Raw genomic sequence first — 26,720 nt, forward strand, 5'->3', positions numbered from 1 at the left:
TTTAGTAGGATTTTTTTTTTAGTTAAACCTCAGGAACACTTGTATATCAAAATGTATACATTGCAGGAATGGGAAATAATGGTACAGAACTTGTGCTCAGGTCTTAACGAATGTAAGAATTATTTCAGAGAAATCTAGCTTTGTCCCGACTCATTTTCCTCCTTCCCTCTCCCACATTTTCCAAGCGTGTACCTGGTGCCTATACTTACTGATGCTTTGCATTACCCTGAAGAATGGATGTAAATACGAATTATTTTAAGTTGAAAATTGGCCTCTGTTCTGGAAAACCTTGTCTATGACTTAAGTATGTTCCTCTTGTGAAACTGTGTCGCTAATGGCCATAGTTGTGGACTCGATAGATAATCATCAACAAACAATTAGTCATGAAGCCTAAATCCATGGTATTTCAAGATTTGCTCCCCTGAGAGAGAGATTGGTATAATATCACGTGCATGTTTATATGCGCATGGGGGAAATACTCGAACATTTTAGTGTGACTATTGTGTATAATAGTTTACAGAACCACAATCCATCAATTTAGAAACGAATTCAACATTTCTCTGGGATATGGTAAAGAATAGTCTAAGCGGGAGGTACAGGGTTGCTAGAGATACATCATAAATACACTTAATGTTGCATCAAACATATGTCTTGCAAATTCATTTATGTATTCAAAAGTTTACAGAAAAAAAAGGATTGCTATTTGATCAAGTAACGTCTATCACCTGAGGTGGTATAGTCAAGTAATCCAGTTTGCGCATCACTAACGTGGTTTGTTTAGATCACGTGACCAATCATCTGTTGTCGTCAGCTACTTTCCCCTGTGAAAGTACAATTAAGTTTTGCTCAACAGACTCATGTACTTAAGTTTGATGTTCACCGATGTAATTAATGACACGAAGAGCGTAGTACCCATGCTAGGGCTAGGGAGAGTAGTGTGTTAGGACATGCTGGAGGGCAGATGAGAGCGCTGGACTAGTGGCTCTGTAATGTTTACATCGTGTCAACACCATCCACATAATTTCCAAATAACTTTGGGTTACTTGCCGAGTGAGTTGAAAACTTAGCACGGAAACCATTACCGGTGAATGTATGTATATATGTTTGTGTGTTAAATGTGTGTGTTCTGAAGAGTTGACCTGTGGAGGCCAGTCAGTTGTGGCTACAGTTGGGTTCCCCGTAATTCCTAACAAGGCTGTTGAAGAACATCCTGAGCCACACACCTGCCGGAGACCTGTGAACAATGATCATCGAGAGACCAGACTTACTAAAACAGTGGCTGACAGGCTACTTGGCCCCATTGTAAGTATGCCTAAACCTTTATTAGCTCATATCTGATTTTGAGGCTTTCATCATCTATTTATAACAGTTGTTTGACTAATAACAAAACATGATCATGTTTCAGTTCAAGGGTTTCATAATATCAATGTAAAGAAAAAATTGAGATTGGGCAAACAGGAATAACTTTAAGTTCCCTAATTTTTGCTCCTCTTTCAACTTTGCTTACTCCACGAATTCTGTAAAGTGTAGGTGTTGGAAGATGATGAAGTTGTGGTGTGAAGAGTAATTGTTACCTTTCACAACATGATGAAATTAACCTGTGGAAATCAACAGAACTCACTGATGAACCCATAATAAAGAAAAACTTCAGCAGTGTGGTGCTGATAGTTTTTGGGTGTTTTAGTGATATTGTTTTGCAGTTGTCTTGTTTGATCACTTGAGGCTACCCAAAATTTTCTTGTCCCTTAAAAATCAGTTTCCTTTTAAGTTGTTTGAAGAATGTATTTAGCCTTACAGCTTCAAAGAAATTCATATGTGTGACAATAATAAGAATTACTTCAGATGTGTATTTCATCCATTACATTTACTTGAAGATATTTAGAGGTTTTGTTGATGTTTTTCAACACAACACGTAAAGAAGTGTGGAAGTAAGGCCTAATTTTCAAGTGAGTTGCCACTTTTGATATTTTATCATTTATTTAACCTACACTTGTATAATAATTACTGATGAGTATTAATTTATTTTTGGAAATAGATATTTTCTCAAAATTAGTTTGATTCATTGGTAATTTTTGATAACATGAACTATAGATGTTGTAAAATCTCATCTGCATCAGTCAGGCACAGTATTTTCAAAGTAAGGTGAGCACTAGCAGCACTGTCTCCACTTTAGCAAGTAAACCTCCTGCCTCATCTGGTCAGCTTTCCATGCTTAATGTGTCATACATCTGTAAACTCAGTCTCCTTATGATCCAAAGGCAGATCATCATCAGATAATTCAGGATCATCTTCTGTTTGGTCTTCTAAAGTTAGCTGAAAGGTATTCAGTTTTCTCTTTAGAAAACTCACAAAAATAAACTGTCAAGAGCATGACTGGATGATGACTGACAGAAGGGAGAAATTATGGTTTTTGTCACCTCACCCATCACCCAGGATGTATAGATACACAGAGACTTCTCAATTTATGCATGAGATAATACTAAATATCATACCATATTAACCTTCCAAAGCAGTAAAAGGACAAGTGATGTCCTTCATATATGCCAACATACAGGGATGGATATAACGTATAACAAATAAGATTCCATTTATAACAGCTTGCTGAATGAGTCAAGTGCAGTATTTAGAGCCTTCACTGAGACATACACAAAAAATCATATGAACAGTGAGGTGGGAATCCCAAATTACAATCTTTACAGATGTGATAAGACTAGATCATGTGGAGGAGTTGAATTGTTCATAGTAAATACACTTATAACAGCTGAATTGCCAATCTTCTCAAATGATGTAGTAGAAGCTTTCATCAAGATTGAAAACCCCAAACCTGGTCTTTGCTTTAATCTCTTGACCATTAGGTGAATTTATGGAACAGATTAGAAATACAGAATCATGTCTAGACCTCTTCGGAAACCCAATTCCAAATATACTCATCTTGTGAGACATCATCCAACCATACATTAAGTGAAGACCGGCAAGAAATAACAATGTAGCAGAAAATACTGACACTAGAAGCTGCTCAGATGAACAGCGACAAAATAGAATGATTTAGACTGTAAAATTCTCCCCCAACCAACAAATAACAAAACCAACCAAAGGAAGTGACATTTTTAGACATTCTTTACAAAATCTTTGCAAATAATGTGGACTTGATATGTAATATCACCATCTCGAACATCCTATACTCTGATCACAACATGATTGAAGTAAAAACAAGCTTGAGTGTTACACTGCCTTTTGGTGTTTTCTGCAGTTTCACTTTTGATAGCTAGTGGATAAATTGGGAGGATGTGAGCAATGAACATCTGCAACACAGTGAGAAACTCTAAGGAGTAGTAAAACAATGAAGGAATGTGTAAATGACATGACCACTTTGGTAATCCAAACATCAAACGGACATACACCAGCTAGAAGAAAGCTCCAGAGCAAACTAGGTTAGAGTATGAAAGGTGAGCACTTTACAGTAGGCAAAAAGAATTGCAGACCTAAAGAAGCCACAACTCACCCAGCAAAGAAAAAATACTGTAATACTGTTAAACGGATTATTGGACATAGACCATTAGCTAAAAAGTCATATGAAACAGGAGAAAGAAGAAAAAACCATAAATGAAAATATTTATTTATTTATTTTGCTTTGTCGCTGTCTCCCGCTTTAGCGAGGTAGCGCAAGGAAACAGACGAAAGAATGGCCCAACCCACCCGCATACACATATATATACATACACATCCACACACGCAAATATACATACCTATACATCTCAATGTACACATATATATACACACACAGGCATATACATATATACACATGTACATAACTCATACTGTCTGCCTTTATTCATTCCCATCGTCACCCCGCCACACATGAAATAACTACCCGCTCCCCCCTCATGTGCGTGAGGTAGCGCTAGGAAAAGACAACAAAGGCCACATTTGTTCACACTCAGTCTCTAGCTGTCATGTAATAATGCACTGAAACCACAGCTCCCTTTCCACATCCAGGCCCCACAGAACTTACCATGGTTTACCCCAGGCGCGTCACATGCCCATGTTCGATCCATTGACAGCACGTTGACCCCGGTATACCACATCTTTCCAATTCACTCTATTCCTTGCACGCCTTTCACCCTCCTGCATGTTCAGGCCCTGATCACTCAAAATCTTTTTCACTCCATCTTTCCACCTCCAATTTGGTCTCCCACCTCTCCTTGTTCCCTCCACCTCTGACACATATATCCTCTTGGTCAATCTTTCCTCACTCATTCTTTCCATGTGACCAAACCATTCCAAAACACCCTCTTCTGCTCTCTCAACCACACACTTTTTATTACCACACATCTCTCTTACCCTATTATTACTTACTCAGTCAAACCACCTCACACCACATATTGTCCTCAAACATCTCATTTCCAGCACATCCACCCTCCTCCGCGCAACTCTATAGCCCACGCCTTGCAAGCATATAACATTGTTGGAACCACTATTCCTTCAAACATACCCATTTTTGCTTTCCGAGATAATGTTCTCGACTTCCACACATTCTTCAATGCTCCTAGAACTTTCACCCCCTCCCCCACCCTATGATTCACTTCCGCTTTCATGGTTCCATCCGCTGCCAAATCCACTCCCAGATATCTAAAACACTTCATTTCCTCCTGTTTTTCTCCATTCAAACTTACCTCCCAATTGACCCTACTGTACCTAATAACCTTGCATTCACATTTACTCTCAGCTTTCTTCTTTCACACTCTTTACCAAACTCAGTCACCAGCTTCTGCAGTTTCTCACCCGAATCAGCCACCAGCGCTGTATCATCAGCGAACAACATCTGACTCACTTCCCAAGCTCTCTCATCTACAACAGACTGCATACTTGCCCCTCTTTCCAAAACTCTTGCATTCACCTCCCTGACAACCCCATCCATAAACAAATTAAACAACCATGGAGACATCACACACCCCTGCCGCAAACCAACATTCACTGAGAACCAATCACTTTCCTCTCTTCCTACACGTACACATAACCCAAAATACTTTTATTCACATGTCAAATGCAACTCCAGAACCAAAAACTCCATTGACCCACTTAAAACAGAAGGTAAATTTACAGTTGACTGCATAGAGGTAAGAGAGATAAAAAAGGCAATATATATGAATTGACATTCAGCAAGCTGAAAACAACATTAGAGGTGCATGACCCAACAGATTTCTTCCTAATTAGTGATCCCCAGATTGTGCACATAGCACAAGATTTTGAGAGGGCCATTGGCAGTATGCCCATGCACTCAGCCCCAGGCCCAGATTATTGGACTAGATATGTCCGAGAGAAGAAATGTAGATTCTGGCGTCATTTCTGAAAGTTTGAAACTGACCCACATTGTCCCTGTCTACAAAGGTGGAAGCAAAGTATTTCATATTACTATCAACCCATAGCATTAACATTGCACATATTGAAATCTTCATAAGGGTCCTAAGAGGCAAGCTGACTGACTTTATGGAAGTGAACAAGCTACATAACGCAGGACAACTTTGTTTCAGAAGGGGAAGATCTTGCCTTTCTTAGTTGGTTGACCATTATGATAGAATTGTTGAAACTCTGGAAAACAAAGAATATGCTGATGTGATTTACACAGAGTTGCAAGAGCATTTGACAAATGTAACCTTGGTGTCATAGCACATAAAATACAAAAGATGGGAAGAACTGGAAAAAATGGAAAAACAGGTATACAAGTCTAACTAGTGGTTTCAGAAGTGGTAGAGGATGTGTGGATCAGGTGTTTGCTTTGAAGAATGTATGTGAGAAATACTTAGAAAAGCAAATGGATTTGTATGTAGCATTTATGGATCTGGAGAAGGCATATGATAGAGTTGATAGAGATGCTCTGTGGAAGGTATTAAGAATATATGGTGTGGGAGGAAAGTTGTTAGAAGCAGTGAAAAGTTTTTATCGAGGATGTAAGGCATGTGTACGTGTAGGAAGAGAGGAAAGTGATTGGTTCTCAGTGAATGTAGGTTTGCGGCAGGGGTGTGTGATGTCTCCATGGTTGTTTAATTTGTTTATGGATGGGGTTGTTAGGGAGGTAAATGCAAGAGTTTTGGAAAGAGGGGCAAGTATGAAGTCTGTTGGGGATGAGAGAGCTTGGGAAGTGTCAGTTGTTGTTCGCTGATGATACAGCGCTGGTGGCTGATTCATGTGAGAAACTGCAGAAACTGGTGACTGAGTTTGGTAAAGTGTGTGGAAGAAGAAAGTTAAGAGTAAATGTGAATAAGAGCAAGGTTATTAGGTACAGTAGGGTTGAGGGTCAAGTCAATTGGGAGGTGAGTTTGAATGGAGAAAAACTGGAGGAGGTGAAGTATTTTAGATATCTGGGAGTGGATCTGGCAGCGGATGGAACCATGGAAGCGGAAGTAGATCATAGGGTGAGGGAGGGGGCGAAAATTCTGGGGGCCTTGAAGAATGTGTGGAAGTCGAGAACATTATCTCGGAAAGCAAAAATGTGTATGTTTGAATGAATAGTGGTTCCAACAATGTTGTATGGTTGCGAGGCGTGGGCTATGGATAGAGTTGTGCGCAGGAGGATGGATGTGCTGGAAATGAGATGTTTGAGGACAATGTGTGGTGTGAGGTGGTTTGATCGAGTGAGTAACGTAAGGGTAAGATAGATGTGTGGAAATAAAAAGAGCATGGTTGAGAGAGCAGAAGAGGGTGTTTTGAAGTGGTTTGGGCACATGGAGAGAATGAGTGAGGAAAGATTGACCAAGAGGATATATGTGTCGGAGGTGGAGGGAACGAGGAGAAGAGGGGGACCAAATTGGAGGTGGAAAGATGGAGTGAAAAAGATTTTGTGTGATCGGGGCCTGAACATGCAGGAGGGTGAAAGGAGGGCAAGGAATAGAGTGAATTGGAGCGATGTGGTATACCGGGGTTGACGTGCTGTCAGTGGATTAAATCAAGGCATGTGAAGCGTCTGGGGTAAACCATGGAAAGCTGTGTAGGTATGTATATTTGCGTGTGTGGACGTATGTATATACATGTGTATGGGGGGGGGGGGTTGGGCCATTTCTTTCGTCTGTTTCCTTGCGCTACCTCGCAAACGCGGGAGACAGCGACAAAGTATAATAAATAAATAAATAAATAAAATAAGTCTAACTAATAGATCACAACACATTTATAAACCATGCCATCTTCAGGGTCTCAAGTATAAAAAGATCAGTCTTTCAATGAACTGCACTTCCTCCCCCCATTCCTCATTCTTACATGTACAGGTACACCACCGATTTTCCGGCACTCTTGGGTTTCAAAGCCTTGCTGGATTAACCATTTTGCCGGACCAACTGTGGTCACGTAATGATAATTCATCAACACACCTCTAACCAACTGATTCCATGACACTTCTTGAATCTGTGAAGCTATCCTTCACTATAGTCACGTTCATGTTGTAATTTAAGTTCTTTATGGAACAACTTATCCGGGTCCATTATCATGCTACCTGACAAGTCCACTCCGTCACTCTGACGCTGTCGAAACCATTCCATCATCACTCGATCATGCTCAGTACTTTTACCATCTTTCATAGTTTTTCTAATTGTCATTTGCTTCTTGGAATCGCTGTCTGCATAGAATTCAATATTTTCTCCCTTTGTTTCTTTATTATTATTTTTTTATTATACTTTGTCGCTGTCTCCCGCGTTTGCGAGGTAGCGCAAGGAAACAGACGAAAGAAATGGCCCAACCCCCCCCATACACATGTACATACACACGTCCACACACGCAAATATACATACCTACACAGCTTTCCATGGTTTACCCCAGACGCTTCACATGCCTTGCTTCAATCCACTGACAGCACGTCAACCCCTGTATACCACATCGCTCCAATTCACTCTATTCCTTGCCCTCCTTTCACCCTCCTGCATGTTCAGGCCCCGATCACACAAAATCTCTTCACTCCATCTTTCCACCTCCAATTTGGTCTCCCTCTTCTCCTCGTTCCCTCCACCTCCGACACATATATCCTCTTGGTCAATCTTTCCTCACTCATTCTCTCCATGTGCCCAAACCACTTCAAAACACCCTCTTCTGCTCTCTCAACCACGCTCTTTTTATTTCCACACATCTCTCTTACCCTTACGTTACTTACTCGATCAAACCACCTCACACCACACATTGTCCTCAAACATCTCATTTCCAGCACATCCATCCTCCTGCGCACAACTCTATCCATAGCCCACGCCTCGCAACCATACAACATTGTTGGAACCACTATTCCTTCAAACATACCCATTTTTGCTTTCCGAGATAATGTTCTCGACTTCCACACATTCTTCAAGGCTCCCAGAATTTTCGCCCCCTCCCCCACCCTATGATCCACTTCCGCTTCCATGGTTCCATCCGCTGCCAGATCCACTCCCAGATATCTAAAACACTTCACTTCCTCCAGTTTTTCTCCATTCAAACTCACCTCCCAATTGACTTGACCCTCAACCCTACTGTACCTAATAACCTTGCTCTTATTCACATTTACTCTTAACTTTCTTCTTCCACACACTTTACCAAACTCAGTCACCAGCTTCTGCAGTTTCTCACATGAATCAGCCACCAGCGCTGTATCATCAGCGAACAACAACTGACTCACTTCCCAAGCTCTCTCATCCCCAACAGACTTCATACTTGCCCCTCTTTCCAAGACTCTTGCATTTACCTCCCTAACAACCCCATCCATAAACAAATTAAACAACCATGGAGACATCACACACCCCTGCCGCAAACCTACATTCACTGAGAACCAATCACTTTCCTCTCTTCCTACACGTACACATGCCTTACATCCTCGATAAAAACTTTTCACTGCTTCTAACAACTTGCCTCCCACACCATATATTCTTAATACCTTCCACAGAGCATCTCTATCAACTCTATCATATGCCTTCTCCAGATCCATAAATGCTACATACAAATCCATTTGCTTTTCTAAGTATTTCTCACATACATTCTTCAAAGCAAACACCTGATCCACACATCCTCTCCCACTTCTGAAACCACACTGCTCTTCCCCAATCTGATGCTCTGTACATGCCTTCACCCTCTCAATCAATACCCTCCCATATAATTTACCAGGAATACTCAACAAACTTATACCTCTGTAATTTGAGCACTCACTCTTATCCCCTTTGCCTTTGTACAATGGCACTATGCACGCATTACGCCAATCCTCAGGCACCTCACCATGAGTCAAACATACATTAAATAACCTTACCAACCAGTCAACAATACAGTCACCCCCTTTTTTAATAAATTCCACTGCAATACCATCCAAACCTGCTGCCTTGCCGGCTTTCATCTTCCGCAAAGCTTTTACTACCTCTTCTCTGTTTACCAAGGCACTGATTTTTTCACCCATTGAATAATGATGTCTTTTAATATTACCCTACAAGAAGGGTGAAATTGCATATTTAGAAAGTGTCTAGAGATCTTTCACAACCCATGTTAATGTGTTAAAGGAACTAAATTACTGGAATCACTGAGGCTATACTCTCTAGAATGCATACAGGAGAGGTATATCATCATCTATACCTGGAAATCCTAGAAAGATATGGTTCTCAATTTACATTTGGAGATACCATACTGGCACAACAAGCCTGGAAGATTTTGTAAAATTCTACCTCTGAAATTCAAAGATGCTATATGCACAAAGAGAGAGAACACCTTAAACATTTGTGGCCCAAGACTTCAACATCTTGCCATTTACCATCAGAAACAGCATGGGATCCAAAGTAGAGAAGTTCAAAAAAGCATTGGACAAGTACCTACATAGTGTATCAGATCACCTAGGCTGTGGGGGCTGTGGCTTCTAACAACTAGGTTGGTTGACCAGCAACCCAATCCAGTAGCTTGGGCCCATCCCTGGCTGTGGGACGAAGCCTTTATGAGGTATCCATTAGGTTATGAAAAGTTGCAGCATACACATACCAGGAAATATAGAATACTACAATATACATTCTTCTGTTTCCCCTTTAAGAAAGTTTAAGTACAAGGAGGGAAGGGTTTCTAGCCCCCCACTCCCGCCCCCTTTAGTTGCCTTCTATGACACGCAGGGAATATGTGGGAAGTATTCCTTCTTCCCTATCCCCAGGGGATAGCTAGAGACTGAGTGTGAATGAATGTGGCCTTTTTTGTCTTTTCCTAGTGCTACCTCATGCATGCGTGGGGTGGGGAGTGGGGTGCTATTTCATGTGTGGCGGGATGGCGACAGGAATGGATGTAGACAGCAAGTATGAATATTATTATTTTATTTATTTTGCTTTGTTGCTGTCTCCTGCATTTGTGAGGTAGCGCAAGGAAACAGACGAAAGAAATGGCCAAACCCACCCCTATACACATGTATATACACACACGTCCACACACGCAAATATACATACCTACACATCTCAATGTACACATATATACACACACAGACACATACATATATACCCATGCACACAATTCACACTGTCTGCCTTTATTCATTCCCATCGCCACCTCGCCACACATGGAATACCGTCCCCCTCCCCCGTCATGTGTGCGGGGTAGCGCTAGGAAAAGACAACAAAGGCCTCATTCATTCACACTCAGTGTCTAGCTGTCATGCAATAATGCCCGAAACCACAGCTCCCTTTCCACATCCAGGCCCCACACAGCTTTCCATGGTTTACCCCAGACGCTTCACATGCCTTGATTCAATCCACTGACAGCACGTCAACCCCGGTATACCACATCGATCCAATTCACTCTATTCCTTGCCCGCCTTTCACCCTCCTGCATGTTCAGGCCCCGATCACTCAAAATCTTTTTCACTCCATCTTTCCACCTCCAATTTGGTCTCCCACTTCTCCTCGTTCCCTCCACCTCCGACACATATATCCTCTTGGTCAATCTTTCCTCACTCATTCTCTCCATGTGCCCAAACCATTTCAAAACACCCTCTTCTGCTCTCTCAACCACACTCTTTTTATTTCCACACATCTCTCTTATCCTTACATTACTTACTCGATCAAACCACCTCACACCACACATTGTCCTCAAACATCTCATTTCCAGCACATCCACCCTCCTGCGCACAACTCTATCCATAGCCCACGCCTTGCAACCATACAACATTGTTGGAACCACTATTCCTTCAAACATACCCATTTTTGCTTTCCGAGATAATGTTCTCGGCTTCCACACATTCTTCAAGGCTCCCAGGATTTTCGCCCCCTCCCCAACCCTATGATTTACTTCTGCTTCCATGGTTCCATCCGCTGCCAGATCCACTCCCAGATATCTAAAACACTTTACTTCCTCCAGTTTTTCTCCATTCAAACTTACCTCCCAATTGCCTTGACCCTCAACCCTACTGTACCTAATAACCTTGCTCTTATTCACATTTACTCTTAACTTTCTTCTTTCACACACTTTACCAAAGTCAGTCACCAGCTTCTGCAGTTTCTCACATGAATCATCCATCAGCGCTGTATCATCAGCGAACAACAACTGACTCACTTCCCAAGCTCTCTCATCCACAACAGACCTCATTCTTGCCCCTCTTTCCAAAACTCTTGCATTCACCTCCCTAACAACCCCATCCATAAACAAATTAAACAACCATGGAGACATCACACACCCCTTCCACAAACCTACATTCACTGAGAACCAATCACTTTCCTCTCTTCCTACACGAACACATGCCTTACATCCTCGATAAAAACTTTTCACGTGTATATATGTATCTGTCTGTGTATGTATACGTTGAAGTGTATATGTATGTATATGTACGTGTGTGGGCGTTTATGTATATACATGTGTATGTGGGTGGGTTGGGCAATTCTTTCATCTGTTTCCTTGTGCTACCTCGCTAATGCGAGAGACAGCGACTAAGTACGATGATAATATAATATGAAAAAATATACATACTGTACAGTGAATTCAGTTGATAACAGAAAATATCAACTTGAACCCTTATGCAGTCTTCTCTTCGTGGGAAATCTATATTCTCAAAGGCATTTTTTCCAAAGTAAGCCAGTGTTGACCTCTTTAAATCTTCATAGGAGAATATTTGCCTTCTTCGATGATAGTCTTGAGTGTTCCCAGGAAATTTTCAGTAGCGATGACATCAGCAGAAGCAGCCTCTTAAGGCATCTTGATGTTGTGATAATTGTAGTATTTCATAAAATTCACAAACCAATCTTGACTTTCTTGAAATGTTTCTACTGCTCCTTTTTCAGCTGCCAAGTCATCATTTATACTCCAGGCCTTTGTTTATACCACAAACGCTGACAGAAACATTTTTAATAAGTTTGGTGTTTGATCCATTTGCTCAACATTAATTCCATTCTCTCCATAACCAATCTTCTCTACATCATCATGAATGGTCTGCAGACTAGATTCACTAAGTCCATGGGCATGCTTAATATCAGCTATTTTTTCACCTCCCTTGTAACGTTTGAACACATCTTTCTTAACCTCATTGGTGATGGCATTATGTTTCTCAGCACTGCTGGTACCAGGAGAACTTGAAAGATGCTTTGGCAGCATGATGCAAGGAGCAAAACACGTTCAGTGTACTTTATACTGCAGCAGAAAATAATGTAGAACTCCATTACTATAGACTGTATCCAAGCCTTGCATACATGCACGTTTTTCATGACCCTGGCAATGCCACACCACTGTGCCGCCAGCCAAATGATGATTGTGTTATTCTAAACTTACGTCTGTGTTAATTAAAGAAAGGTATAAATGAGCTGTGTGTGTTATTTAAAAAATGGTATAAATTAGATACATATAAATCTGGAGATCCCTGTACATCTAGATGCATTGTACAGTTTATGTTAAAGGAGTTAAAGACTGGAATGTAAGAGTTTAGTTTAGCTCTTTATCATCTTGTAATTTGTTGGTACCATGTAGATAAGACAGTGTATAGTCAATGGGTTACTTTCACCTTTCATGCCAAATACTGGCTTGCATTGGCTCTTGTCAAAACCTGGTTATAGCTTTAATATACAGCCCTCCAGATGCAACAAAGACAACAACATCTCATTTCCAGCACATCCACCCTCCTCTGCACAACTCTATCTATAACCCACCCCTCGCAACCATATAACATTGTTGGAACCACTATTCCTTCGAACATACCCATTTTTGCTTTCCGAGATAATATTCTCGACTTCCACACATTCTTCAACGCTCCCAGAACTTTTGCCCCCTCCCCCACCCTATGATTCACTTCTGCTTCCATGGTTCCATCCGCTGCCAAATCCACTCCCAGAGGTCTAAAACACTTCACTTCTTCCAGTTTTTCTCCATTCAAACTTATCTCCCAATTGACTTGTTCCTCCACCCTACTGGATGGGGTTGTTAGGGAGGTGAATGCAAGAGTTTTGGAAAGAGGGGCAAGTATGCAGTCTGTTGTGGAAGTGAGTCAGTTGTTGTTCACTGATGATACAGCGCTAGTGGATGATTCATGTGAGAAACTGCATAAGCTGGTGACTGAGTTTGGTAAAGTGTGTGAAAGAAGAAAGTTAAGAGTAAATGTGAATAAGAGCAAGGTTATTAGGTACAGTAGGGTTGAGGGTCAAGTCAGTTGGGAGGTAAGTTTGAATGGAGAAAAACTGGAGGAAGTAAAGTGTTTTAGATATCTGGGAGTGGATCTGGCAGCAGATGGAACCATGGAAGCGGAAGTGAATCATAGGGTGGGGGAGGGGGCGAAAGTTCTGTGAGCATTGAAGAATGTGTGGAAGTCAAGAACTTCATCTCGGAAAGCAAAAATGGGTATGTTTGAAGGAATAGTGGATCCAACAACGTTATATGGTTGCAAGGTGTGGGCTATGGATAGAGTTGTGCGGAGGAGGATGGATGTGCTGGAAATGAGATGTTTGAGGACAATATGTGGTGTGAGGTGGTTTGATTGAGTAAGTAATAATAGGGTAAGAGAGATGTGTGGTAATAAAAAGAGTGCAGTTGAGAGAGCAGAAGAGGGTGTTTTGAAATGGTTTGGTCACATGGAGAGAATGAGTGACGAGAGATTGACCAAGAGGATATATGTGTCAGAGGTGGAGGGAACAAGGAGAAGTGGGAGACCAAATTGGAGGTGGAAGGATGGAGTGAAAAAGATTTTGAGTGATTGGGGCCTGAACATGGAGGAGGGTGAAAGGCGTGCAAGGAATAGAGTGCATTGGAACGATGTGATGTACCGGGGTCAACGTGCTGTCAATGGATTGAACCAGGGCATGTGAAGCGTCTAGGGTAAACCATGGAAAGTTCTGTGGGGCCTGGATATGGAAAGGGAGCTGTGGTTTCTGTGCATTATTACATGACAGCTAGAGACTGAGTGTGAACGAATGTGGCCTTTGTTGTCTTTTCCTGGCACTACCTCGCGCACATGCGGGGGGAAGGGGCTGTTATTTCATGTGTGGCAGGGTGGCGATGGGAATGAATAAAGGCAGACAGTGTGAATTGTGTGCAGTGTGAATTGAGGCATATACGTCTGTGTGTGTATATGTATGTGTACATTGAGATGTATGGGTATGTATATTTGCGTGTGGGGACGTGTATGTATATACATGTGTATGGGGGTGGGTTGGGCCATTTCTTTCGTCTGTTTCCTTGCGCTACCTTGCAAACGCAGGAGACAGCGACAAACTGCAGAAGCTGGTGACTGAGTTTGGTAAAGTGTGTGAAAGAAGAAAGTTAAGAATAAATGTGAATAAGAGCAAGGTTATTAGGTACAGTAGGGTTGAGGGTCAAGTCAATTGGGAGGTGAGTTTGAATGGAGAAAAACTGGAGGAAGTGAAGTGTTTTAGATATCTGGGAGTGGATCTGGCAGCGGATGGAACCATGGAAGCGGAAGTGGATCATAGGGTGGGGGAGGGGGCGAAAATTCTGAGAGCCTTGAAGAATGTGTGGAAGTCGAGAACATTGTCTCGGAAAGCAAAAATGGGTATGTGTGAAGGAATAGTGGTTCCAACAATGTTGTATGGTTGCGAGGCGTGGGCTATGGATAGAGTTGTACGCAGGAGGATGGATGTGCTGGAAATGAGATGTTTGAGGACAATGTGTGGTGTGAGGTGGTTTGATCGAGTAAGTAACGTAAGGGTAAGAGAGATGTGTGGAAATGAAAAGAGCGTTGTTGAGAGAGCAGAAGAGGGTGTTTTGAAATGGTTTGGGCACATGGAGAGAATGAGTGAGGAAAGATTGACCAAGAGGATATATGTGTCGGAGGTGGAGGGAACGAGGAGAAGAGGGAGACCAAATTGGAGGTGGAAAGATGGAGTGAAAAAGATTTTGTGTGATCGGGGCCTGAACATGCAGGAGGGTGAAAGGAGTGAATTGGAGCGATGTGGTATACCGGGGTTGACGTGCTGTCAGTGGATTGAATCAAGGCATGTGAAGCGTCTGGGGTAAACCATGGAAAGCTGTGTAGGTATGTATATTTGCGTGTGTGGACGTATGTATATACATGTGTATGGGGGTGGGTTGGGCCATTTCTTTCGTCTGTTTCCTTGCGCTACCTCGCAAACGCGGGAGACAGCGACAAAGCAAAAAAAAAAAAAAAAAAATGTTTGAGGAAAGGAACCTGGATGTTTTGGCTCTGAGTGAAACAAAGCTCAAGGGTAAAGGGGAACAGTGGTTCGGGAATGCCTTGGGAGTAAAGTCAGGGGTTAGTGAGAGGACAAGAGCAAGGGAAGGAGTAGCAGTACTCTGAAACAGGAGTGGTGGGAGTATGTGATAAGAGTGTAAGAAAGTAAACTCTAGATTGGTATGGGTAAAACTGAAAGTTGATGGAGAGAGATGGGTGATTATTGGTGCATATGCACCTGGGCATGAGAAGAAAGATCACGAGAGGCAAGTGTTTTGGGAGCAGCTGAATGAGTGTGTTAGTGGTTTTGATGCATGAGACCGGGTTATAGTGATTTGTGATTTGAATGCAAAGGTGAGTAATGTGGCAGTTGAGGGAATAATTGGTATACATGGGGTGTTCAGTGTTGTAAATGGAAATGGTGAAGAGCTTGTAGATTTATGTGCTGAAAAAGGACTGGTGATTGGGAATACCTGGTTTAAAAAGATAGATATATATTAGTATACATATGTAAGTAGGAGAGATGGCCAAAGAGCGTTATTGGATTACGTGTTGATTGATAGGCGCGCGAAAGAGAGACTTATGGATGTTAATGTGCTGAGAGGTGCAACTGGAGGGATGTCTGATCATTATCTTGTGGAAGCGAAGGTGAAGATTTGTAGAGGTTTTCAGAAAAGAAGAGAGAATGTTGGGGTGAATAGAGTGGTGAGAGTAAGTGAGCTTGGGAAGGAGACTTATATGAGGAAGTACCAGGAGAGACTGAGTACAGAATGGAAAAAGGTGAGAACAAAGGAGGTAAGGGGAGTGGGGGAGGAATGGGATGTATTTAAGGAAGCAGTGATGGCTTGCACAAAATATGCTTGTGGCATGAGAAGTGTAGGAGGTGGGCAGATTAGAAAGGGTAGTGAGTGGTGGGATGAAGAAGTAAGATTATTAGTGAAAGAGAAGAGAGAGGCATTTGGATTATTTTTGCAGTGAAATAATGCAAATGAGTGGGAGATGTATAAAAGAAAGAGGCAGGAGGTCAAGAAAAAGGTACAAGAGGTGAAAAAGAGGGCAAATGAGACTTGGGGTGAGAGAGTATCATTAAAAATTATTGAGAATAAAAAGAAGATTTGGAAGGAGGTAAATAAAGTGCGTAAGACAAGGGAACAAATGGGAACTTCAGTGAAGGGGGCTAATGGGGAGGTGATAACAAGTAGTGGTGATGTGAGAAGGAGATGGAGTGAGTATTTTGAAGGTTTGTTGAATGTTTTAGATGATAGAGTGGCAGATAAAGGGTATTTTGGTCGAGGTGGTGTGCAAAGTGAGAGGGTTAGGGAGGATGATTTGGTAAACAGAGAAGAGGTAGTAAAAGCTTTGTGGAAGATGAAAGCCGGCAAGGCAGCGGGTTTGGATGGTATTTGCAGTGGAATGTATTAAAAAAGGGGGTGACTGTATTGTTGACTGGTTGGTAAGGTTATTTAATGTGTGTATGATTCGTGGTGAGGTGCCTGAGGATTGGCGGAATGCTTGCATAGTGCCATTGTACAAAGGCAAAGGGAATGAGTGAGTGCTCAAATTACAGAGGAATAAGTTTGTTGAGTATTCCTGGTAAATTATATGGGAGGGTATTGATTGAGAGGGTGAAGGCATGTACAGAGCATCAGATTGGGGAAGAGCAGTGTGGTTTCAGAAGTGGTAGAGGATGTATGGATCAGATGTTTGCTTTGAAGAATGTATGTGAGAAATACTTAGAAAAGCAAATGGATTTGTAAGTAGCATTTATGGATCTGGAGAAGGCATATGATAGAGTTTATAGAGATGCTCTGTGGAAGGTATTAAGAATATATGGTGTGGGAGGCAAGTTGTTAGAAGCAGTGAAAAGTCTTTATCGAGGGTGTAAGGCATGTGTACGTGTAGGAAGAGAGGAAAGTGATTGGTTGTCAGTGAATGTAGGTTTGCGGCAGGGGTGTGTGATGTCTCCATGGTTGTTTAATTTGTTTATGGATGGGGTTGTTAGGGAGGTAAATGCAAGAGTTTTGGAAAGAGGGGCAAGTATGCAGTCTGTTGTGGATGAGAGAGCTTGGGAAGTGAGTCAGTTGTTGTTCGCTGATGATACAGCGTTGGTGGGTGATTCATGTGAGAAACTGCAGAAGCTGGTGACTGAGTTTGGTAAAGTGTGTGAAAGAAGAAAGCTGACAGTAAATGTGAATAAGAGTAAGGTTATTAGGTACAGTAGGGTTGAGGGTCAAGTCAATTGGGAGGTAAGTTTGAATGGAGAAAAACTAGAGGAAGTGAAGTGTTTTAGATATCTGGGAGTGGATCTGGCAGCAGATGGAACCATCGAAGCGGAAGTGAATCATAGGGTGGGGGAGGGAGCGAAAATTCTGTGAGCTTTGAAGAATGTGTGGAAGTCAAGATCATTATCTCAGAAAGCAAAAATGGGTATGTTTGAATGAATAGTGGTTCCAACAATGTTGTATGGTTGCGAGGTGTGGGCTATGGATAGAGTTGTGTGGAGGAGGGTGGATGTGCTGGAAATGAGATGTTTGAGGACAATATGTGGTGTGAGGTGGTTTGATCGAGTAAGCAATAATAGGGTAAGAGAGATGTGTGGTAATAAAAAGAGTGTGGTTGAGAGAGCAGAAGAGGGTGTTTTGAAATGGTTTGGTCACATGGAGAGAATGAGTGAGGAAAGATTGACCAAGAGGATATATGTGTCGGAGGTGAAGGGAACGAGGAGAAGTGGGAGACCAAATTGGAGGTGGAAAGATGGGGTGAAAAAGATTTTGAGTGATTGGGGCCTGAACATGCAGGAGGGTGAAAGGCGTGCAAGGAATAGAGTGAATTAGAACGATGTGGTATACTGGGGTCAACATGCTGTCAATGGATTGAACCAGGGCATGTGAAGCGTCTGGGATAAACCATGGAAAGTTCTGTGGGGCCTAGATGTGGAAAGGGAGCTGTGGTTTCAGTGTATTATTACATGACAGCTAGAGACTGAGTGTGAATGATATGTGGCCTTTGTTGTCTTTTCCTAGCGCTGCCACGCACACATGAGGGGGAGGGGGCTGTTATTTCATGTGTGGCAGGGTGGTGATGGGAATGAATAAAGGAAGACTATGAATTATGTACATGTGTATATATGTATATGTCTGTGTGTGTATATATATATGTATATGTTGAGATGTATAGGTATGTATATTTGTGTGTGTGGACATATATGTATGTACATGTGTATGTGGGTGGGTTGGGCCATTCTTTTGTCTGTTTCCTTGCGCTACCTCGCTAACGCGGGAGACAGCGACAAAGCAAAATAAATAATGAATATAATATATATATATCTCTGGGGGTAGGGGAGAAAGAATACTTCCCACGCATTCCTCATGTGTCGTAGAAGGCGAATAATGGGAACGATGAGTGGGGGGCTAGAAACCCTCCCCTCCTTGTATTTTAACTTTCTTAACGGGGAAACAGAAGAAGGAGTCACGCGGGGAGTGCTCATCCTCCTCGAAGGCTCAGATTGGGGTGTCTAAATGTGTGTGGATGTAGCCTAGATGAGAAGAAAGGAGAGATAGGTAGTATGTTTGAGGAAAGGAACCTGGATGTTTTGGCTCTGAGTGAAACGAAGCTCAAGGGTAAAGGGCAAGAGTGGTTTGGGAATGTCTTGGGAGTAAAGTCTGGGGTTAGTGAGAGGACAAGAGCAAGGGAAAGAGTAGCACTACTCCTGACACAGGAGTGGTGGGAGTATGTGATAGAGTCTAAATAAGTAAACTCTAGATTGATATGGGCAAAACTGAAAGTTGATGGAGAGAGAGGGTGATTATTGGTGCATATGCACCTGGGCATGAGAAGAAAGATCATGAGAGGCAAGTGTTTTGGGAGCAGCTGAGTAAGTTTGTTAGTAGTTTTGATGCATGAAACCAGGTGATAGTGATGGGTGATTTGAATGCAAAGGTGAGTAATGTGGCAGTTGAGGGAATAATTGGTGTACATGGGGTGTTCAGTGTTGTGAATGGGAATGGTGAAGAGCTTGTAGAATTATGTGCTGAAAAAGGACTGGTGATTGGGAATACCTGGTTTAAAAAGAGAGTTATACATAAGTATGCATATGTAAGTAGGAAAGATGGCCAGAGAGCGTTATTGGATTACGTGTTGATTGATAGGCGCGCGAAAGAGAGACTTTTGGATGTTAATGTGCTGAGAGGTACAATTGGAGGGATGTCTGATCATTATCTTGTGGAGGCGAAGGTGAAGATTTGTAAAGGTTTTCAGAAAAGAAGAGAGAATGTTGGGGCGAAGAGAGTGGTGAGAGGAAGTGAGCTTGGGAAGGAGACTTATATGAGGAAGTACCAGGAGAGAATGTGTACAGAATGGAAAAAGGTGAGAACAAAGGATGCAAGGGGAGTGGGGAAGGAATGGTATGCATTTAGGGAAGCAGTGATGGCTTATGCAAAAGATGCTTGTGGCATGAGAAGTGGGTAGATTAGAAAGGGTAGTGAGTGGTGGGATAAAGAAGTAAGATTATTAGTGAAAGAGAAGAGAGAGGCATTTGGACGATTTTTGCAGTGAAATGATGCAAATGACTGGGAGATGTATAAAAGAAAGGGGCAGGAGGTCAAGAGAAAGGTGCAAGAGGGAAAAATGAGGGCAAATGAGAGTTGGGGTGAGAGAGTATCCTTGAAATTTAGGGAGAATAAAAAGACGTTTTGGTAGTGCGTAAGACAAGGGAACAAATGGGAACATCAGTGAAAGGGGCAAATTGGGAGGTGATAACAAGTAGTGGTGATGTGAGAAAACAAGTAGTGGTGATGTGAGAAGGAGATGGAGTGAGTATTTTGAAGGTTTGTTGAATGTGTTTGATGATAGAGTGGCAGATATAGGGTGTTTTGGTCGAGGTGGTGTGCAAAGTGAGAGGGTTAGGGAGAATGATATGGTAAACAGAGAAGAGGTAGTAAAAGCTTTGTGGAAGATGAAAGCCGGCAAGGCAGCGGGTTTGGATGGTCCTGCAGTGGAATTTATTAAAAAAGGGGGTGACTGTATTGTTGACTGGTTGGTAAGGTTGTTTATTTGATACATGTATGACTCATGGTGAGGTGCCTGAGGACTGGCAGAATGCTTCCATAGTGCCATTGCACAAAGGAAAAGGGGATAAGAGTGAGTGCTCAAATTACAGAGGTATAAGTTTGTTGAGTATTCCTGGTAAATTATATGGGAGGGTATTGATTGAGAGGGTGAAGGCATGTACAGAGCATCAGATTGGGAAAGAGCAGTGTGGTTTCAGAAGTGGTAGAGGATGTGTGGATCAGGTGTTTGCTTTGAAAAATGTATGTGAGAAATACTTAGAAAAGCAAATGTATTTGTATGTAGCATTTATGGATCTGGAGAAGGCATATGATAGGGTTGATAGAGATGTTCTGTGGAAGGTGTTAAGAATATATGGTGTGGGAGGTAAGTTGTTAGAAGCAGTGAAAAGTCTTTATCGAGGATGTAAGGCATGTGTACGTGTAGGAAGAGAGGAAAGTGATTGGTTCTCAGTGAATGTTGGTTTGCGGCAGGGGTGTGTGATGTCTCCATGGTTGTTTAGTTTGTTTATGGATGGGGTTGTTAGAGAGGTGAATGCAAGAGTTTTGGAGATAGGGGCAAGTATGCAGTCTGTTGTGGATGAGAGAGCCTGGGAAGTGAGTCAGTTGTTGTTCGCTGATGATACAGCGCTGGTGGGTGATTCGTGTGAGAAACTGCAGAAGCTGGTGACTGAGTTTGGTAAAGTGTGTGAAAGAAGAAAGGTGAGAGTAAACGTGAATAAGAGCAAGGTTATTAGGTACAGTAGGGTTGAGGAATAAGTCAGTAGGGAGGTGAGTTTGAATGGAGTAGAACTGGAGGAAATGAAGTGTTTTAGATATCTGGGAGTGGATCTGGCAGCGGATGGAACCGTGGTAGCCGAAGTGAGTCACAGGGTAGGGGAGGGGGCAAAAGTTCTGGGAGCGTTGAAAGATGTATGGAAGTCGAGAACGTTATCTTGGAAAGCAAATATGGGTATGTTTGAAGGAATAGTGGATCTAACAATGGTATATGGTTGCGAAGCGTTGGCTAGGGAAAGAGTTGTGCGGAGGAGGGCGGATGTGCTGGAAATGAGATGTTTGAGGACAATATGTGGTGTGAGGTGGTTTGATCAAGTATGTAATGAAAGGGTAAGTGAGATGTGTGGTAATAAAAAGAGTGTGGTTGAGAGAGCAGAAGAGGGTGTTTTGAAATGGTTTTGTCACATGGAGAGAATGAGTGAGGAAAGATTGACCAAGAGGATATATTTGTCAGAGGTGGAGGGAACGAGGAGAAGTGGGAGACCAAATTGGAGGTGGAAAGATGGAGTGAAAAAGATTTTGAGTAATCGGGGCCTGAACATATAGGAGGTTGAAAAGCATGCAAGGAATAGAGTGAATTGGAACGATGTGGTATACCAGGGTTGACGTGCTGTCAGTGGATTGAACCAGGGCATGTGAAGCATCTAGGGTAAACCATGGAAAGTTGTGTGGGGCCTGGATGTGGAAAGGGAGCTGTGGTTTTGGTGCATTATACATGACAGCTAGAGACTGAGTGTGAATGAATGTGGCCTTTGTTGTCTTTTCCTAGTGCTACCTCGCGCAGATGAGGGGGAGGGGGTTTCATTTCATATGTGGCAGGGTGGCAATGGGAATGAATAAAGGCAAACAGTATGAATTATGTACATGTGTATATATGTATATGTCTTTGTGTGTAAATATTTGTGTATACGTTGAGATGTATAGGTATGTATATGTGTGTGTGTGGACGTGTATGTATATACATATGTATGTGGGTGGGTTGGGCCATTCTTTTGTCTGTTTCCTTGCGCTACCTCGCTAACGCAGGAGACAACGACAAAGTATAATGAATATAAATAAATATATATGGGTAATATGGGTAAAATTGAAAGTTGATGGAGAGAGGTGGGTGATTATTGGTGCATATGCACCTGGGCATGAGAAGAAAGATCATGAGAGGCAAGTGTTTTGGGAGCAGCTGAATGAGTGTGTTAGCGGTTTTGATGCACGAGACCGGGTTATAGTGATGGGTGATTTGAATGCAAAGGTGAGTAATGTGGCAGTTGAGGGAATAATTGGTATGCATGGGGTGTTCAGTGTTGTAAATGGAAATGGTGAAGAGCTTGTAGATTTATGTGCTGAAAAAGGACTGATGATTGGGAATACCTGGTTTAAAAAGCGAGATATACATAAGTATACTTATGTAAGCAGGAGAGATGGCCAGAGAGCGTTATTGGATTACGTGTTAATTGACAGGCGTGCGAAAGAGAGACTTTTGGATGTTAATGTGCTGAGAGGTGCAACTGGAGGGATGTCTGATCATTATCTTGTGGAGGCTAAGGTGAAGATTAGTATGGGTTTTCAGAAAAGAGGAGTGAATGTTGGGGTGAAGAAGGTGGTGAGAGTAAGTGAGCTTGGGAAGGAGACCTGTGTGGGGAAGTACCAGGAGAGACTGTGTACAGAATGGAAAAAGGTGAGAACAATGGAAGTAAGGGGAGTGGGGGAGGAATGGGATGTATTTAGGGAAGCAGTGATGGATTGCGCAAAAGATGCTTGTGGCATGAGAAGAGTGGGAGGTGGGCTGTTTAGAAAGGGTAGTGAGTGGTGGGATGAAGAAGTAAGAGTATTAGTGAAAGAGAAGAGAGAGGCATTTGGACGATTTTTGCAGGGAAAAAATGCAATTGAGTGGGAGAAGTATAAAAGAAAGAGACAGGAGGTCAAGAGAAAGGTGCAAGAGGTGAAAAAAAGGGCAAATGAGAGTTGGGGTGAGAGACTATCAGTAAATTTTAGGGAGAATAAAAAGATGTTCTGGAAGGAGGTAAATAGGGTGCGTAAGACAAGGGAGCAAATGGGAACTTCAGTGAAGGGCGTAGATGGGGAGGTGATAACAAGTAGTGGTGATGTGAGAAGGAGATGGAATGAGTATTTTGAAGGTTTGTTGAATGTGTCTGATGACAGAGTGGCTGATATAGGGTGTTTTGGTCGAGGTGGTGTGCAAAGTGAGAGGGTTAGGGAAAATGATTTGGTAAACAGAGAAGAGGTAGTAAAAGCTTTGCGGAAGATGAAAGCCGGCAAGGCAGCAGGTTTGGATGGTATTGCAGTGGAATTTATTAAAAAAGGGGGTGACTGTATTGTTGACTGGTTGGTAAGGTTATTTAATGTATGTATGACTCATGGTGAGGTGCCTGAGGATTGGCGGAATGCGTGCATAGTGCCATTGTACAAAGGCAAAGGGGATAAGAGTGAGTGCTCAAATTACAGAGGTATAAGTTTGTTGAGTATTCCTGGTAAACTATATGGGAGGGTATTGATTGAGAGGGTGAAGGCATGTACAGAGCATCAGATTGGGGAAGAGCAGTGCGGTTTCAGAAGTGGTAGAGGATGTGTGGATCAGGTGTTTGCTTTGAAGAATGTATGTGAGAAATACTTAGAAAAGCAAATGGATTTGTATGTAGCATTTATGGATCTGGAGAAGGCATATGATAGAGTTGATAGAGATGCTCTGTGGAAGGTATTAAGAATATATGGTGTGGGAGGCAAGTTGTTAGAAGCAGTGAAAAGTTTTTATCGAGGATGTAAGGCATGTGTACGTGTAGGAAGAGAGGAAAGTGATTGGTTCTCAGTGAATATAGGTTTGCGGCAGGGGTGTGTGATGTCTCCATGGTTGTTTAATTTGTTTATGGATGGGGTTGTTAGGGAGGTAAATGCAAGAGTCCTGGAAAGAGGGGCAAGTATGAAGTCTGTTGGGGATGAGAGAGCTTGGGAAGTGAGTCAGTTGTTGTTCGCTGATGATACAGCGCTGGTGGCTGATTCATGTGAGAAACTGCAGAAGCTGGTGACTGAGTTTGGTAAAGTGTGTGGAAGAAGAAAGTTAAGAGTAAATGTGAATAAGAGCAAGGTTATTAGGTACAGTAGGGTTGAGGGTCAAGTCAATTGGGAGGTGAGTTTGAATGGAGAAAAACTGGAGGAAGTGAAGTGTTTTAGATATCTGGGAGTGGATCTGTCAGCGGATGGAACCATGGAAGCGGAAGTGGATCATAGGGTGGGGGAGGGGGCGAAAATTTTGGGAGCCTTGAAAAATGTGTGGAAGTCGAGAACATTATCTCGGAAAGCAAAAATGGGTATGTTTGAAGGAATAGTGGTTCCAACAATGTTGTATGGTTGCGAGGCGTGGGCTATGGATAGAGTTGTGCGCAGGAGGATGGATGTGCTGGAAATGAGATGTTTGAGGACAATGTGTGGTGTGAGGTGGTTTGATCGAGTAAGTAACGTAAGGGTAAGAGAGATGTGTGGAAATAAAAAGAGCGTGGTTGAGAGAGCAGAAGAGGGTGTTTTGAAATGGTTTGGGCACATGGAGAGAATGAGTGAGGAAAGATTGACCAAGAGGATATATGTGTCGGAGGTGGAGGGAACGAGGAGAAGAGGGAGACCAAATTGGAGGTGGAAAGATGGAGTGAAAAAGATTTTGTGTGATCGGGGCCTGAACATGCAGGAGGGTGAAAGGAGGGCAAGGAATAGAGTGAATTGGAGCGATGTGGTATACAGGGGTTGACGTGCTGTCAGTGGATTGAATCAAGGCATGTGAAGCGTCTGGGGTAAACCATGGAAAGCTGTGTAGGTATGTATATTTGCGTGTGTGGACGTGTGTATGTACGTGTGTATGGGGGTTGGGCCATTTCTTTCGTCTGTTTCCTCGCGCTACCTCGCAAACGCGGGAGACAGCGACAAAGTAAAAAAAAAAAAAAAAAAAAAAAAAAAAAAAAAAAAAATATATATATGTATCATGTAATGCCTTCCAACAGCAAGGACTCGAACTTGGGACCTTTCCATAGTAGTTAGGAATGCTAGCTACTCGGTTATGATCGCCCCTAATAGGGAAACGACTATTGTATTACAGTTGTTTGAATACTTTTTGTGTCTCATCCATGAGCAATGGCATCTAGACTGGTCATATTACCAGCAGATAGCATTTTACAGAACTTTCCTGTACAAACATGGAGGTATATGAATGTGAACATATTCCATATGAATACGCACTTTCATAGAATACATAATGACTTCCAATAGCATGGACTCAAACCCAGGACCTGCGCGTGGTAGTTGGACAGTAATTGGTGTGCAATGATTGCTCCTACTAGGGAAATAACTGTTCAGTTATAAGTTGTTGAATGCCCTTCGTCACTTCCATGAGCAACAGGGTCTAGACCGGTCATATTCCATCAGGCTCACATTACCTGCAGCTAGCATTTTATAGAACCTTACTGTACAAACGCAGAGGTGTATGAGCATGAAGGAAACACTGTGGTTTCAGAAGTGGCAAAGGAAGTGTGGCTCAAGTGTTTGGATTGAAGATTGTATAAGAGAAACATGTAGAGAAATGTGTGGATGTGTATGTGGCATTTATGGACTTAGAGAAAAGCATATGATAAGGTTGACAGAGATGCCTTGTGGAAGGTCTTAAGAATGGTGTATGATCTTACAAGCCAAAACTAATAAGTGATTTACATCTGTCAACTTCATGCTTTACTAAGATATCTGATTTTGGTGTCACCCACTTTTCATGTAGATCCTCAGTGTAGAAGAGGAAGTCATACTTCCTTTCTGAAATTGGAATTTCATTATCCCTTTATAATAGATGAGCAGATCATGCAAACAACTCATTGCCAGGCTTGCCAAATGTCCCCATTTGTCCAGCATGACTCCTAGCACCTTTTCAAAGGGACAGTTGGCTGTGTTTTATTGTAATGCATGTATAGAAAGGTGTGCTATTTGACCATATGTAGAGCATAGGAAAGAGTGATGGTGGATGTTATTTCATGACAGTGCTGTTAGTCCATAAGTGCACTTATTTACTGTTTGATATACCTATTTTTTTTGTACAGGGAGGGATTTTTACACTCATGGGAACTCATCTCTCAAACATTCTGTATGAAACAACTTTTTATATTACTGTTTATTGTCTGCATTAACCATATGTTCAGTAATTTAATTCCATTCATCCACCACTCTTATATTACAGAAACTCACATCATTACTATTTTTTTTTTTCTCCAAGCTATTCGCCATTTCCCGCATTAGCGAGGTAGCGTTAA

At 42.2% G+C, this 26,720-nt stretch overlaps 1 protein-coding gene across 2 annotated transcripts in view; it reads left to right on the forward strand.

The window, feature by feature from the left end:
• The first annotated feature begins 770 nt into the window (after nt 1-770).
• Nucleotides 771-26,720, forward strand: part of swm (Zinc finger protein swm) — a 240,896-nt gene continuing 214,946 nt past the window's right edge. Inside the window, exon 1 of one of the 2 annotated variants that reach the window (XM_071664921.1) lies at nt 771-1,302. In XM_071664921.1, coding sequence (XP_071521022.1) covers nt 1,244-1,302 — 59 coding nt within the window. In that variant the 5' untranslated portion in view covers nt 771-1,243. The remainder of the gene's footprint in view (nt 1,303-26,720) is intronic. The other variant, XM_071664922.1, reaches the window with a different exon arrangement.

Source organism: Panulirus ornatus, chromosome 9 (assembly GCF_036320965.1).
Source record: "Panulirus ornatus isolate Po-2019 chromosome 9, ASM3632096v1, whole genome shotgun sequence".
Taxonomy (NCBI): domain Eukaryota; kingdom Metazoa; phylum Arthropoda; class Malacostraca; order Decapoda; family Palinuridae; genus Panulirus; species Panulirus ornatus.